The sequence below is a fragment of the Pogonomyrmex barbatus genome, unplaced genomic scaffold, assembly GCF_055798465.1.
Source record: "Pogonomyrmex barbatus isolate J1 unplaced genomic scaffold, ASM5579846v1 scaffold1, whole genome shotgun sequence".
Taxonomy (NCBI): Eukaryota; Metazoa; Arthropoda; class Insecta; order Hymenoptera; family Formicidae; genus Pogonomyrmex; species Pogonomyrmex barbatus.
Genome location: NW_028297098.1, coordinates 26,594,290 through 26,608,431, shown reverse-complemented (window position 1 = coordinate 26,608,431; position 14,142 = coordinate 26,594,290). Strand labels below are relative to the sequence as shown.

At 34.3% G+C, this 14,142-nt stretch overlaps 5 protein-coding genes across 7 annotated transcripts; all 5 read right to left on the bottom strand.

The window, feature by feature from the left end:
• Positions 1–71: 71 nt before the first annotated feature.
• LOC105432494 (odorant receptor 10-like) lies at positions 72–2,298 on the bottom strand. Of its 2 annotated transcripts, none has more exons than XM_089076062.1 (5): positions 1,468–2,298; positions 1,081–1,180; positions 798–908; positions 500–655; positions 72–286 (listed from the first exon to the last, which is right to left on the bottom strand). In XM_089076062.1, exons 1-5 carry the CDS (start codon positions 2,268–2,270, stop codon positions 251–253), a joined length of 1,206 nt encoding a protein of 401 aa, XP_088932188.1. In that variant the 5' UTR covers positions 2,271–2,298; the 3' UTR covers positions 72–250. The 2 variants fall into 2 exon arrangements, with proteins under 2 accessions (XP_088932188.1, XP_025075319.2); XM_025219534.2 differs by having other exon boundaries at positions 72–204.
• Positions 2,299–2,670: 372 nt separating this feature from the next.
• On the bottom strand, positions 2,671–4,902 carry LOC105432120 (odorant receptor 10-like). 2 transcript variants are annotated; one of them, XM_089076014.1, is made up of 5 exons: positions 4,061–4,902; positions 3,668–3,805; positions 3,486–3,612; positions 3,125–3,280; positions 2,671–3,047 (listed from the first exon to the last, which is right to left on the bottom strand). In XM_089076014.1, the coding sequence occupies exons 1-5, from the start codon at positions 4,876–4,878 to the stop codon at positions 2,994–2,996; spliced, it is 1,293 nt and encodes a 430-aa protein (XP_088932140.1). In that variant the 5' UTR covers positions 4,879–4,902; the 3' UTR covers positions 2,671–2,993. The 2 variants fall into 2 exon arrangements, with proteins under 2 accessions (XP_088932140.1, XP_011645068.2); XM_011646766.3 differs by having other exon boundaries at positions 3,486–3,596; positions 3,706–3,805.
• A 764-nt stretch (positions 4,903–5,666) lies between these two features.
• Positions 5,667–8,069, bottom strand: LOC105432128 (odorant receptor 10-like). The gene is made up of 5 exons (XM_011646779.3): positions 7,131–8,069; positions 6,712–6,811; positions 6,413–6,523; positions 6,144–6,299; positions 5,667–5,930 (listed from the first exon to the last, which is right to left on the bottom strand). The coding sequence occupies exons 1-5, from the start codon at positions 7,958–7,960 to the stop codon at positions 5,877–5,879; spliced, it is 1,251 nt and encodes a 416-aa protein (XP_011645081.2). The 5' UTR covers positions 7,961–8,069; the 3' UTR covers positions 5,667–5,876.
• Positions 8,070–8,159: 90 nt separating this feature from the next.
• On the bottom strand, positions 8,160–10,802 carry LOC148938311 (odorant receptor 4-like). The gene is made up of 5 exons (XM_089076319.1): positions 9,913–10,802; positions 9,472–9,571; positions 9,246–9,356; positions 8,926–9,081; positions 8,160–8,693 (listed from the first exon to the last, which is right to left on the bottom strand). The coding sequence occupies exons 1-5, from the start codon at positions 10,713–10,715 to the stop codon at positions 8,640–8,642; spliced, it is 1,224 nt and encodes a 407-aa protein (XP_088932445.1). The 5' UTR covers positions 10,716–10,802; the 3' UTR covers positions 8,160–8,639.
• Positions 10,803–10,912: 110 nt separating this feature from the next.
• Positions 10,913–13,810, bottom strand: LOC105432502 (odorant receptor 10-like). The gene is made up of 5 exons (XM_025219544.2): positions 12,625–13,810; positions 12,228–12,327; positions 11,957–12,067; positions 11,700–11,855; positions 10,913–11,634 (listed from the first exon to the last, which is right to left on the bottom strand). Exons 1-5 carry the CDS (start codon positions 13,434–13,436, stop codon positions 11,581–11,583), a joined length of 1,233 nt encoding a protein of 410 aa, XP_025075329.2. The 5' UTR covers positions 13,437–13,810; the 3' UTR covers positions 10,913–11,580.
• Between the last annotated feature and the right edge of the window lie 332 nt (positions 13,811–14,142).

Here is a 14,142-nt window from a genome sequence, read left to right as displayed (position 1 = left end):
AACGTGAAATAGGATATATTGCATAATGACATTATTGAGGAATGAAGATGTGATCATTAATACGACAAAAATCAGTTACATCACTACATTGATTATTTATAAGTTAAATAAATTCACATTTAATTTGTTAGCGAATAATTATGTTTAGTCTTATGTCGCTACTGTTCTGAGTATATTTAAGTACGCAAACGCTGTTTTCATCACCTGAAATGATCATAGTTGATAGATTTATTTTTAATAATTATGTATATTACTGTAATAACATGTCGAAGCCTTTCTCTTCTTTCTAAGCATGTATTAAAAAATAAAAAAATATTAAGTATATAATATAAATACTTATAAATATAAATATAAATATATTACAATATAATAATCATTAAATGGATTAAAAATAACAGCAAGATTTCAAGAAATTTATAAAAATTTGCAGAGATAAATTTGTATTAAGATTTGTTGTTCATAAAAAAATGTTAATATTAAAATTATTGAATAAACTTACATCTCCAAAAGTCGCAATAGATAGTTGAATCATTTTGCCAGCAGTTATTTTTATAACGGCATTTGACCTCGAGATTATTAGAATCAAATCGAGCGCAATTTTATGATGTAATCGATACCATTCTGTCATGTAAGCCATTTCGCCTATTTTTTGACACTATACAAACTCTGAATTGTTCTACGTTTTTATGTTATAATTTTATTTTAGAATATTAAGAATATTAAGAATATTAAGAATATTTTAGAATATTTAGAATATTAAATAAAAAGGAAAACTTATATATGTACGATACAGCTACCTGGTCCATGAGAATTTCAGCAATATAACAATATATAAAAACGTTGCATGATTTTGCTACGAATATGGTGAAGTAGGTGAGTAAATTCTTTGTGTCGTGCAATTTCCATTCCTATAAATAGCAATATATACAAATGCAAGTAAAATTGAGAATATTATCTGCACAGAATAATTTTAATTATTGATTTGTTAAAAAATATATCGTAGATTACAATTTAATATAGAATGCACCAAATTTTCATTTTGCAATTGTTACAACTTTTTGGTATAAAACTTTAGCATACCGTGATCGTGTAATATCCAAGCATACATATATTGATAGTACATCCCATCAATTCGACGAGACATATCTGATTCATAAATGTTTCTATCTGTGATACAAAACTGAAATTAAAAATCCAATAATAATATTTTTCGTAATGTGAATTTTTTTACAATCGAAAAATTAGAGCATAAAAGATTTTCTCGAAACGGTTAAATAGAAAATCAATTAAACGATAAAGATATAAAACCTATAATTTCAAACAAAAGTCGCTGAATCAGCTATGTAAATATATTTAGTTTTATTTTATTCATTTTAAATTTTAATGGAAATATAGAATCAAAATTTTTAAAAATTTTGAAAAAATTTACTTTTATACTTTTCAAAATTTGCGGCGTGGAGACGTTACCTCAATACACGCAGATGATGTTCCACAATAGCAGCCAACTTTTGTCGCGTGGCCTTGTGTTCACTTTCCTTTCCATCGACAAGCTCGTCTAATCTCATCATCAGAATGTTCAGCTGACCACAGGCGTGCGTGGCGAAGACTGCGGCGAGACTGCACGCGCCTACGGTAACAGTATTCACTATGACAGTCGACAGCAATTGAAAGACAATCACGATCTCATTCGCTGGACTGTATCTGGTGTCCACCAGCCCCGTGTAAAACGGACACGGTAGCTGATGCGTCGTTATCGTGACGTTCCCGATTCGGACAATCGATGATGTCAAGGTGGTGATGATGCTGTAGGAGCAGACGCCGCCTTGCATGAAAACCGCGCAGAAGGTACATACGAATCGGCCAAACTTGGCATTTTGCAGCATCACCTCGCGATCGTGCGTATTGCCCACGTACCGCCAATCGGCACGCATGTGATCCACGCATTTGCGTATTTCGTAGCTGCGCGACAGCAACGAGCAATAGTTCGCGCCACCCATTATCCAATGGATCATCGGACCGAAAGCTTTCAGCTTTAGATACACGTTCGGCTCGAATATGATGTACAATGCGCACGGTACCACCGTGAAGGCGATTAAAGAATGACAGACAAATTGGATGCCGCGCGACAGTATTTTGCCCGCGAGCCCGGTGCTGGTGCCGGGCCAAGCACTAATCGGCTTCAGGAACCAGCGATTCAGTTGAATACTGTACTCGCTGTCCAATTGGTACGCGAGATTGTGCGTGCTGGACACGCGGAAGGAATGAGACATGATCGCGACTCGAACGTCTGCGAACTATTGAGCGATAACGTTGCAACGGAAGAAACAGCAGGTAGTTCTCAGCGCTTGCGCGTTTTTCTAACTCTTTTTTTCGAAGGAGTTATAGTTAAGCAAAAACGTTTTAGATTTTCCGAACAATGAAGGGGTAGTGGCGATCGATACGGGTGCGAGTTGCATGTGTTGATTAATCTGTATTCATTGTATACCCTACGCTGTTACTTAGTTGCACATTGGAAAGACAGAAATTCGCGTAGAACTGTGATATAAACTGTCATATTGACATTTTATTTTTTTAATCTTTATATTTTAATCTTTATAATCTTATAATCTTTATATTTTTAATTTTTTCATTCTTATATTCTATACAATCATTTCTTGGTGAGTTTAAGAAATTTTTATTTATACATGTCTGCATATGTGTGTATGTATACTTGTAGAAATAAAAAATTCTTACTTTTATTTATTTTTGGAAATGAATATGCATTCAATTACACTTGACTTGATTTTACATAACGGCACTAGAAAAAAATACTGTAGAGGAAAATATAAACATATAAAAGGAATATTGAACTGTTCTTTTTGGCAAATATTTTAAACACATAAGTTTTTTATTTATTAAAATTATGTTTATTTTTTTCTTTTCTTCTCAATATATACCAGATAACTAATTGACACTTATTTCAGCAATCAACAAATTAATAATTTTTGCAAGTTTTATGCAGTTAAAGTACGCAACATATTCAAGTAGGCGACCGATGTCTTAACCACCTATTGGTTGAATGAACGACGAATAAATCATGTTACTTGTAAATGTATATGGTAGATATTGACATTGCGCTACTCACATCACCGAAAGTACTGAGAGATAACTCGAAGAGATTTCCGGCAGTAAGTTTGATCGACGCATTGGACATAGCGATCATCAACACGAGGGCGAGGCCCTTTTTTCCTGATAGACGATGCCAATCGATCATATACGATATCTCGCCGACTTTCTTGCACTGTTTACAGGATTGCTTTTTTCATTTCTTTTATACGAAACATGTCTATGCTTACGCCGCTAAGAGTTATATTCTAAAATAAATTCTGAATTACAGAATTACGATAAGCTTTTGTAAAAATATTCTATGAAAATATATTACTAAAGCTTTAAGTAAATAAACCTATTAGATGAGCAAGAAACTGTTGCGATTAGGAAAATTTTACCTTTTCGGCAACAAGCTCGCCGATGTAACAAAATATAAAAATATTAAATGTAAGAGATATAAGCAAAACGATATACGTTATATAACTTGCAGAGTTTTTAATCTCCCATTCCTGCAACGAAAAGATTCTTATATTCAAGAACACGTTGTAAGCCGCACACGTTGATCACGATATAGCGATACGCTTTGCGCGGTACGCACTTTTTGTACGAAATGCATACCGTAATAGTATAATATCCAAGAAAACACATGTTTAAGGTACATCCTATAATTTCCACAACAGATATCTCACGCAGAACCTTGTCCGTTAACGATATAAAACTGGAAGATAACGAGTACGTTATCAGAAATAATTTATAGGGATAGTACGAATTCATAGAATGTTCCAAAAAAATTAATTGAAATTAATTGAAGCATTATATATAATTAAAAATTAATTACTTTTTAGCATAACTCATTAACATTCTTGCATTTTACATGTGTGTGTGTGTGTGTGTGTGTGTGTGTGTGTGTGTGTGTGTGTGTATAAAATGCAAGAATGTTAATGATTTTTGCTAAAAAATTGAATTGGCTTACCATAAAATTCGAACGTGCTGCTGTACGATCATCGACAATCTCTCATCCACGTCATCATACGAATCTTCCCGTCCGTCCACGAGGTGTTCGATCCACTGTGCCAACACCTCCAGGCGACCGTAGGCATGCATCGCAAAAACAGCGGCCAAGCTGCATGCGCCGGCAGTGATGGAGTGTGCGATGAAACCCGACAGGCACTGCGTCCAGAAGAGGATTTCACTGATGGGACTGTGTCGCGCGTCGACGATCACTCTGGCGACCGGATACACCAATGGCCGATACGTTAAATTCCCGTCATCCTCCGTGATCCTGCCGTTACTGAACGGTAGAGCGAGGTAATAGAACACGGCACCGCCGTACATGAAGAACGCGCAGATCGCCACAAGACGCCGGCCGAACTTCGCGTTCTTGATCATGATGACCCGATCGCCGTGATGCGGAGTGTTCATCCAGTCGCTCTCGATGTGCTCGATGCCACTGCGAATGTCATTCTCGCGAAAGATTAGCGAGAAATATTTGACGATGGCCATCAGGCAAAAGCTCAGCGGCCCGGACAGCTTCAGGATAAGATATGTGTTATCTAATTCGAGCGCCATGAAAACGGCGGTCGGTACGAAGAGAAAGCCGATCAGACTTGTGCAAATCACGTTTACCAGCGTGTACGTGTATCTCTCTACCCATGAGATTTCCGTTGACTTCGGCCAGACACCGATCGGCTTCAGTATCCAACGATTCAGCTGGACACTCAATTCTATGTCCTTCTCATAGTCGTGAACCGTCGCGACAGAGTTCGCTTTCTTCACGACAATTCCGTGCATCGTTGAAGCGACGAGAGCTCAATGGTTACTGAGAGGAGGAATTGTGTTGAAAGCGAGAAAAGTCAAACGTCGCGGCTGCGCCGTTTCGCGCGACTTCCCTTCTGGGAAAGGGGCTCAAGTGATCGGCAGAATACAAAGGGTAAAACTTTATAGACGTAATTCCTGACTTCCGCGAGGGGATTCAAGGTTTCCTCATGGGATACTAAATGCTGTCCGTTTATGAATTATGAACGGACAACGACTTACATTCTTAGCGGGGGTACCTTCCGCGAATGATCAGGATAGATCACAAGTGTTTCCTTTTTATGTAAGATATTATACGTGCGTGTGTATGATTTTGTATACGTATACATATATATTAAATAATGTTACTATACGAAACATATAAGAAAGATAAAATTATTATATTTTTAATCATCATATCACCATATTTTTAATATATTATTTAATATATTCTTAATCATAGTAATGATTTATCGAATCTTATATATTTTCTAAATTAAAAAAATTATTTGTCATATTTTAATAAGATAAAATTGCGATTTAATATTATTTGAATAAAATTTTTAAAAACACATTGGAAAGTATTTTTGCTTGTTGATGCTGCTATATATTGAAACATTCGTTTATTATAAAGTATAATATAAAGTATAAGGTATGAAAGTATAATATAAAGTATAAAGTAACAAAATTGCACGGATATTATCCAAGTATTATCTGAAAGTAAATTTAATTTCAAAAATATGAAGTAATAAAATGGATTTTACGATATTTTCTAGATATTATCTGAGAAAACAAATTTAATCTCAAAATAATATCAGATAATAAATCATACAGTGCAATATTACATATTTCAATTGTTTTATTCAGAGCACAATCATCAAAACTTGATGATTAAAACATGCCTAAACGTTTCTCGCTATGTTACTGCTGCCATGGTCGTGAAAGATTCATCAATATCATTTGATAAGTACTACTATAATTCAAATTGTATTTCTTCAAGTTGTAAATGTTCGTAGCATGTTTAAATAAGCGACAGATGATTTGATAACCTATTTTTTTTTCAAATATCTGCATTATTATAATATTTACAATCAATTCCAGTATATTTTGCAAAATGCCAAATAACCAGAATTTATATTTTCTTATATTATATTATATTTCTTTTAAAATAAATTATTTTTTAAAAAAATTACATTCTTATAATTCAGAGAATATTTATATAAAATTCTGACATTTTTTTTATATGAAAATATGGTACTTACATCGCCGAAGCTGCTGATGGACAGTTCAATTATATTTCCTGCAGTAAGTCTGGTAGTTGCATTGGACATACAAATTATCAAGATGATGGCGAGGCTCTTTTTTTCTGGAAGTCGGTACCAATCAATCATATACGAGCTCTCGCGTATTTTTATAGTCTGTCATAAGATTTCTATTATAGATGATTATCACAAGAATTGTTTGTCTCGTGCTATATTGTCGTTTGGAAAAGCTATATAATAATATTATAGAATGTATAACGAGTATATACCTGTTCTGTTAAAAGTTCACCTATGTAACAAAATATAAATATGTTGAACGTAAGCGAAATAAGAAGTATCAGATACGTTAAACCGCTTACAGGTTGTTTAAAATTCCATTCCTATAATATAATATAATATAATATTTGTGATGGATAAATAAACAATAATAAAAAAAAATATATTCAATTACACAATTAACAATTCAATTAATTAAAAAGCATTTTTTCTCAGTGTAACACATATCATATCTTTAATAATATAAAATATGAATTTATTATATTAAATTTATTATATTAAATAGATCTACCATCATACAATAATATCCAAGAAAACATATATTCAATGTACATCCCACAACTTCCACCAGAGATATCTCATGTAACAATTCCTCAGCTAAAGATATGAAGCTAAAAATGCCCAAGACAATAATTAAATTTTTCTTTATCAGATATATAATTTTTTATGGCTCGATATTTTTTTTCAAAAAATTTCTTTATCAAAAAATTTATATCAATTTATATCAATTATATAAATATTATTTACTGCAGAATTTTTTTAATTAATGCATTGATTAAATAAACATTGTATTTATTAATGCATTGTATTGATTAAATACATTGATTGACATTAAATATCAATATAATTTAATTTTTCATATTGCAACTTTTGAATAATAATAAATGAGGTGCATGCGCAATACTTTGGTATGCCCAAAGTTACACTTACTTCAAGATGCGCACATGCAATTGAACGATCTTTGCCAGTCTCTCATCAGTAGTGTCATTGACACCCTCTCGACCGTCGACCAGATGGTTTATCCAAGACATGAGCACTTGCAGTTGTCCACAAGCGTGCATTGCGACAAGGGCTGCCAAACCACAAGCGGCTACCGTGATGTTGTGGGCGACAAAGCCCGCAAACAATTGAATAAAATAGAATATCTCGTTGACGGGACTACGACGAGCATCAACGATTACGTTAGGCACCGGGAACACCAGTCTGCGATAGGTGATATTGCCGTCCTCCTCGACGATCTTCGCGCGAGTTAGCGGCACCGCAACAAAATAGAACAGGACGCCACCGTACATGAAGATACCGCAGATGATTACCAGCCGGCGGCTAAAATTCGCGTTCTCCAACATGATCTTCCGATCCTCCGTGTATCTCACGTTTTTCCAATCTCCCTCGATATAATCGACGCATCTACGTATGTCGTCCTCGCGCAGAAGCAAAGCACAGTATTTCATCACGGCCATGAAGAAGAAGGTGAGAGCGCTACCGAGTTTCAGCTGATTGTAGAAGTCCTTAATCTCCAGAACGATAAACATGCCGCTGGGAATCAGAAGAAAGGCCAGTAACACATAACAGATTACATTCAGTACCCTGTTCCATAGCGTCTCGGTCCAAGATTGTCTTAGCGGCCAAGTGCCGATTATCTTCATGACCCAGATATTTAGTTGCATACTGGATCGAAGATCCTCTTTGTAAATCCGATTATACGGTTTAGATTCGTTATGAACATCATGAAGATAATGAAATGAATTTTCCATCATCATGGTATGGACGATTGATGTGTACTGAGAGTTGCGAGACTTCAAGTCTCATTCTCGACGCGATCTGCGCTTGCGCCATTAAATTTTCCATGGAAAAAAAAGGGGATCCTACGCGGAAATTTCCTAAGCGAACAACTTTGTGTAATTATCTGAAAAGAGTACGTGGTACTTCGAGAATCGTTCCGTTTCCTGCAAGGTGCATCTTATAATAGCTACTATATTGGTAGACTCTAGGGGGAGACGTAACATTATATTTGAATTGCATCCCGTTTTAGAAAATCATGAAAAAATGTCATGCGCAAGCTGACGATAGCGCGGTCTTTGCGTGATAAGAAAAATATATCTCTCGTGGAGAGAAAGTGAACTGTGCTTCGAAACATAATAACATTCACAACACAGATAGTAAAAGATACTGTTTGCTTAAATATTATTCTATTTACTATTTTATATAAATGTGAGGTGTGTAATTATCTTATTCATAATTTCTTTTATTAATAATTAAAGTTTGAGATATGTTTCTTATAAGTGGAAAGATATCAAATTCAGGATGGCAAAAATCTTTGAAGATGAAAGACGTAATTGAATCTGCATGAATGCTATTTTACGGTTTTGAATTACAAGTACTTGATCTGCATAATATGACAAGTTCTTTTATATATATATATGATGTAATATTACGCGGTTAGAGAGTGACCGTCCGCAACAAATTTAAATACGCCATTGCAGTCCTAACAACCTAAAAACCAAATAAAAGTTATTACATTTTAAAATTTTATATATATATATATATATAAAGAAATGTGAACTTATTTATGAAGAAAAATCAATAATTAAATAATGATAATATATTTTTCAATCAAATAATTCTTGTAAGTAATACTTTTTTAATTAAATATATTATTTTATTATAAATGCTTTTCTTTGTTATTATTGTGATGCAGGAGAAATGTGTAGATAAAATTGCTTACAGCGCCAAAGCTGCTGAATGAAAGATCGACCACTTTACCCGCCGTAAGCTTCGTAGGATATCTGGCCATCGCGATTACTAGGATAAGATAACGAGCTTCTTTACTAGGCAAGCAATACCAATCGATCGTGCAGCAAGTTGTGTTTACTTTACTCCCCTGTTATGCAAAGCGCATGTATATTAGCAGTAAAATCTTAACAATTTATATATTTCAAATATATCATTTATTAATTCTTATCTTTAAGTATTTTATTTTCATGCATTTTTTGCTTAGTAATATCTTTTGTACCGTTGCACATTTGTATTATCTACGTACCCTACCTGACTAGTCAAAACTTCCCCAATGTAACATAATATAAAAATATTGAATGTAAAGGATACGAGCATTATAGCATATGTCATAGAAGATACAGCATCGTTTCGTTCCCACCCCTAAAATGTATTATTTATTTGAAAACTTCAAAGCATATACAATTACAAAAAATCTATGTGCCAAAAAAAGTAGATATAAAATATTATTAAATGCAAATGCATCACTGTTGCATACCGTTATCACATAATATCCTAGGAGACATAATATCAAAGTGCTTCCAATAATTTCGATAAAACACATATCTCCTACAACATCTTGTATTTGATGTAAAAATCTAAAATTCGATAAATTTAATTTTTTAGTATTATATATTAAAGGTTTTTTTTATAATTATTAATATTAGATATATAATAATTAATAAAAGTTTTACTAATAAATTCTTTAATTGTGAAAGAATGAAATTCTTTAATTGTCAATAACTCAAAAAATAAATCTACTCAGAATCTTTCTGAATTTAATATTTAATATTTGCATAAATATTTGCAAAGCCGATCCTAAAAGGCATTAAAATAATCAATATTTCAATGATAAATATTCATATAACCAGATAAATTGTAAACCTAAAAATAAATTTAGAATTAACAGGAAATGTATAATATAATTTCAGTTACTCACTTACGTATCCTCACATGGTGTATAACAATTGCCGCCAATCTTTGAGCAACGATACGATTCTTCGACCATTGGTCTTCGTTTGCCAGGTTCTCCAACCAGACAGCCAGCATCTTGAGTTGTCCGCAAGCGTGCATGGTGAGCAATGCGGTAATTCCGCAAACGCTGGCTGTCACAATGTATATGATGATCCCGGTCAACATGTGCATCGAGGACACGATCTCGTAAGCGGGACTCTGTTGCGGATCGAAGAAGATGAAGTAGTGGCCCTGCACTAGCGGTCTGATCGTGATATTGCCGATTACGATTTTGCCACGCATTATCGGCTGAATTAGACGGTAGGTGAAGCCGCTGGTGAATAGGAACAGCGTAGTGCAGATGAGAATGAAACGCCCGTTTCTGGCCTTGTCCAACATGATTCTGCGATCGTTCGCGTCCCCCACGTTCCTCCAGTCTTCCTCCAAGTGCCTCATGCATTCCTTGATATGATCCCCCCGTAACATCAGTATGAAGTACATGGCGGGTACCATGCTATAGAAACAGAACGCACCGGTCATCCTGAGCCGGCTCTTGAACGTGTCCATGATCAAGAACATGTACAGTACCCACGGTATCAGATTAAATAACAAGAAAAAGCAACACACGATTCTGAGGAATCCTTTTAAAAGTGTCGTCCGTTTTTGAGATTTGCCAGGTTCCAAATTTGGCCACACGCCAATCAATCCCAGGATCAGTCTGTGCACTTGCACGGTGTATCTAATGTCGTCTTCGTAGTTGGAATTCCGTAGAAAAGCTTGTTCAATCATGACATAAATATGAGTCGAGAGGGGAAAAACCGATTCTCCCTGGATCACTTGTTCGCGAAGCGGTCGCGCGATTACAACTGACAGATGAAAGTACAATGAAGCCTACCAGCTTGCATTACACACGTCTCGCGTCTGCGTCGGTGAATCACCTCCGTCATTGTATTAGTAAGGTCGCGGCGCAGTTAGAAGTTTGGTACGAAGGGGTTGCATGCACGTAATTTTTTGCCGATCGGAGATAATTACAGGATAGGATCGATTCACATAGGACGGCGAAAGTACGAGGTCTACCTTGTGTCAGGTCATAGGTCGGGGGTAATATTAAACTAACGGCAGTATGTAGTAGCAGAATTATTAATTATGGCAACGTTGAACCTGCGATAATTAATTTTTAAAATCAATAATCTCAGATAACTATTGTCGAAGGATTATTACTTAACTTTTCTTGATTTTGCTTGATTCTAATATTATGAAAATTTAGAATATTAAAATGGAAAATATTAGCTATGCTCATCTTATACATTAGTACGAATAGTCTGCCTTGCGACAAGTATTAAATCAAGGGTTATATTGAATTAATAGTAATACACAGTGATAGAATTGTTAACTAAATCAAACGTTAAGCTTGCAATAACTAATTTTTACAATTAATAATCTCAAACAAATGTTGCCAAAAAATTATTATTTAACTTTTTTCGACTTTTAGATTCTAATATTATAAAAAAGTAAAACTTAAAATATTAAAATATTAAAATATTAAAATGGAAAATATTAGCTATGCTTATCTTATTCATTTATTCCAACGACAATGTTGATTACAGATCAATATTCGAGTTGGTTTATTGTTATAATAGTTATTTCAACAAAATTAAGTAATAAATTTTCGGAGCAGATTAAAATACGCCATCGATGTTTTAATAATCTATGAAATAATGAAACAGATGTGTAATTTACCATTGATAAACCAAAATAAACTTCTATACTTACGTTACTAAATGTAGGTAGAGACATTTCTATCATTTTGCCTGCTGAGATTTTTGCTGGAATGTTAGAAATCGCTATTATTGGTATTAAATTACGGGCCTTTTTATGCGGAAGACGATGCCAATTTATTGCAGACGTCATCGATCCAACTTTGATACTCTGTTGTGATTAATATAAATATATTTTGTGAACATTTTATTATGAACAATATTCATTGATCTCTAATTTTTATAGCAATTAATGTGAATAATGCTTGCTACCTCATCTGTCAACAGTTGACCAACGTAACAGTTAGTAAAAAGAGAAAAAATGAAAGATGTAAATATCACAAACATAGTTAACACGGCTGTGGAATCGCTATTCTCCCACTCCTATAAAATTAACAGTATTGCAATATAAAATAATAACATTTAAATTATTATTTCAATTAGTATTTTATGCGAATTTTTATTTTTATTTTTATGCGAGAATCAGTTGAATTATTAAGTTATTATGGATAAAATCTTCATAAAAAATGTTTATTATGATTACCAAAATTACATAATATCCCGTAAAACATAATAATATAGTAGATCCCACTATTTCCACTAACCACACATATCGCATACTTTCCTCTACTCGTTTTAAAAAACTGTAAACGAACAATTTATCTATTTAATGACTATAATATTTATATACAATTTTATACTTATAACATATATTATAAAATGTAACAAAACACACTAAAATAAAAAGACTGTAACATGATATTATTTCAAGTTTAATTTGAATATTTTCTTCAATATAATTATTTTCAGTACAAATAAAAAAAAATTATTGCAATGAGAGAGACACATTAATTGTATCATATAAATTTTATTACATAATTATTGTGCTTAACAAAATTAAAAAGATTTACATGAGGATTTTCTCGCTCTTCTAGACTTACGTTTTCACTTTTATCTGATGCTCCACGATATCAGCCAGTAATATCGCAACGGCTCGATCCTCGAGTTCTGGAATATCCTCGGGAATATCATTAAGATGCTGCAACTTGCTGATTAAAATGCTCATCTGTCCACAAACGTGCATAACAAAGAAGGCGGCCAATCCGGCCGCGCCGCATGTTACCGAATATGTGACCAGTCCTGCGAAGAATTGCAGGACAAAGACGATCTCGTATGCCGGCGAGGCCTGCTCGTCGAACATAACGAAGTAACTCGGGCATGCCAGTGCTCTCACCGTAGTATTCATCGGTGTGAGCATACGTCCCTTCGAGAGCGGTACGATGGTACGATAAGATAATCCACCGACGTACATGAAGGCGGCGGAGCAAATTGCGAATTTCCGACCTATTCTTGCCTTGATCAGCATCGCCTTCCGATTATGCCAATCGATTATGTCCCTCCAATCTTGTCGCGCTTGCTTCAGGCAAAATTGAATCTCTTTCGCGTGAAATACGAGCAAGCTATACTTCATGCAACCCATCCAACAATTCAAAAGCGGCCCGAGTATTCTCACTCTACGTTTGAAATCGTGTTCCTTCAGGAATATCAGCAAAAGACCCGGCACGAGGATAAACGCAAATAAAAAGTAACAGAAAACGTTTTGTAATCGGATCACGATTCTTTCCACATTGGAAGCGTATCTGGGAATCGGCCACGCGCCGATCATTCGCATAATTACGCGAGTCACTTGTACCGCGTGATTAAAATCATTTTCGCGACTGCTCGTTTTTAAGTCTTCTGCGAATAGCTTCATTTGAACGGTGTTAATGTTATTTTTCTACTTGAGCCGGAATTTAACACGCGATTAAAATTTTGACCGCAAATTTCGCGCTCGCTTAATTCTGCGAAGGACTTTGAGAGCTTCCGTCAATTCCGACAATAGCGTTTCCGTATTTCGAGTTTACGAATAGCGCAGATGGTCAGACAGCATTAGAAGTTCGGGCCTGACTGGACAGATGTATATGATAATAGGTGGCCTCTGTACAGTAAAAATGAAGTGTGCGGCGCGCTTGCGTGCACAAAACGTCTGCGCATAATGACGGGCTTATACGAAAGGGCTTGTGAATTTCATGTGTCAAATTGCCGGATAAACGTAACGTTTACGAGCAAAGAGAAAGAGATCGCCGTGCAATATATGGAATTATACGATTTTCTAAAGTTTAACTTACATGGCAGAAATGTCAGGTGTACTTTGTGTTGCATATTGCTACACATGTAGTACATCTTTGTAAGTAAAATTATTATATTATAATTTACACGTATACATCATTCTAACAATTAAAAAATTTATCATATTACGGAAATTTGTTTAAAGTGAAAAAGAGCTATATAACAATATAATTATAAAAATATATATGAATGTATAAAAATTATAAAGATATAAAGATATTGTAAAGTATATCTTCGTCATGCAAGATAATAAAAATACATGATATAATTCATTTATGTAACATATAAAC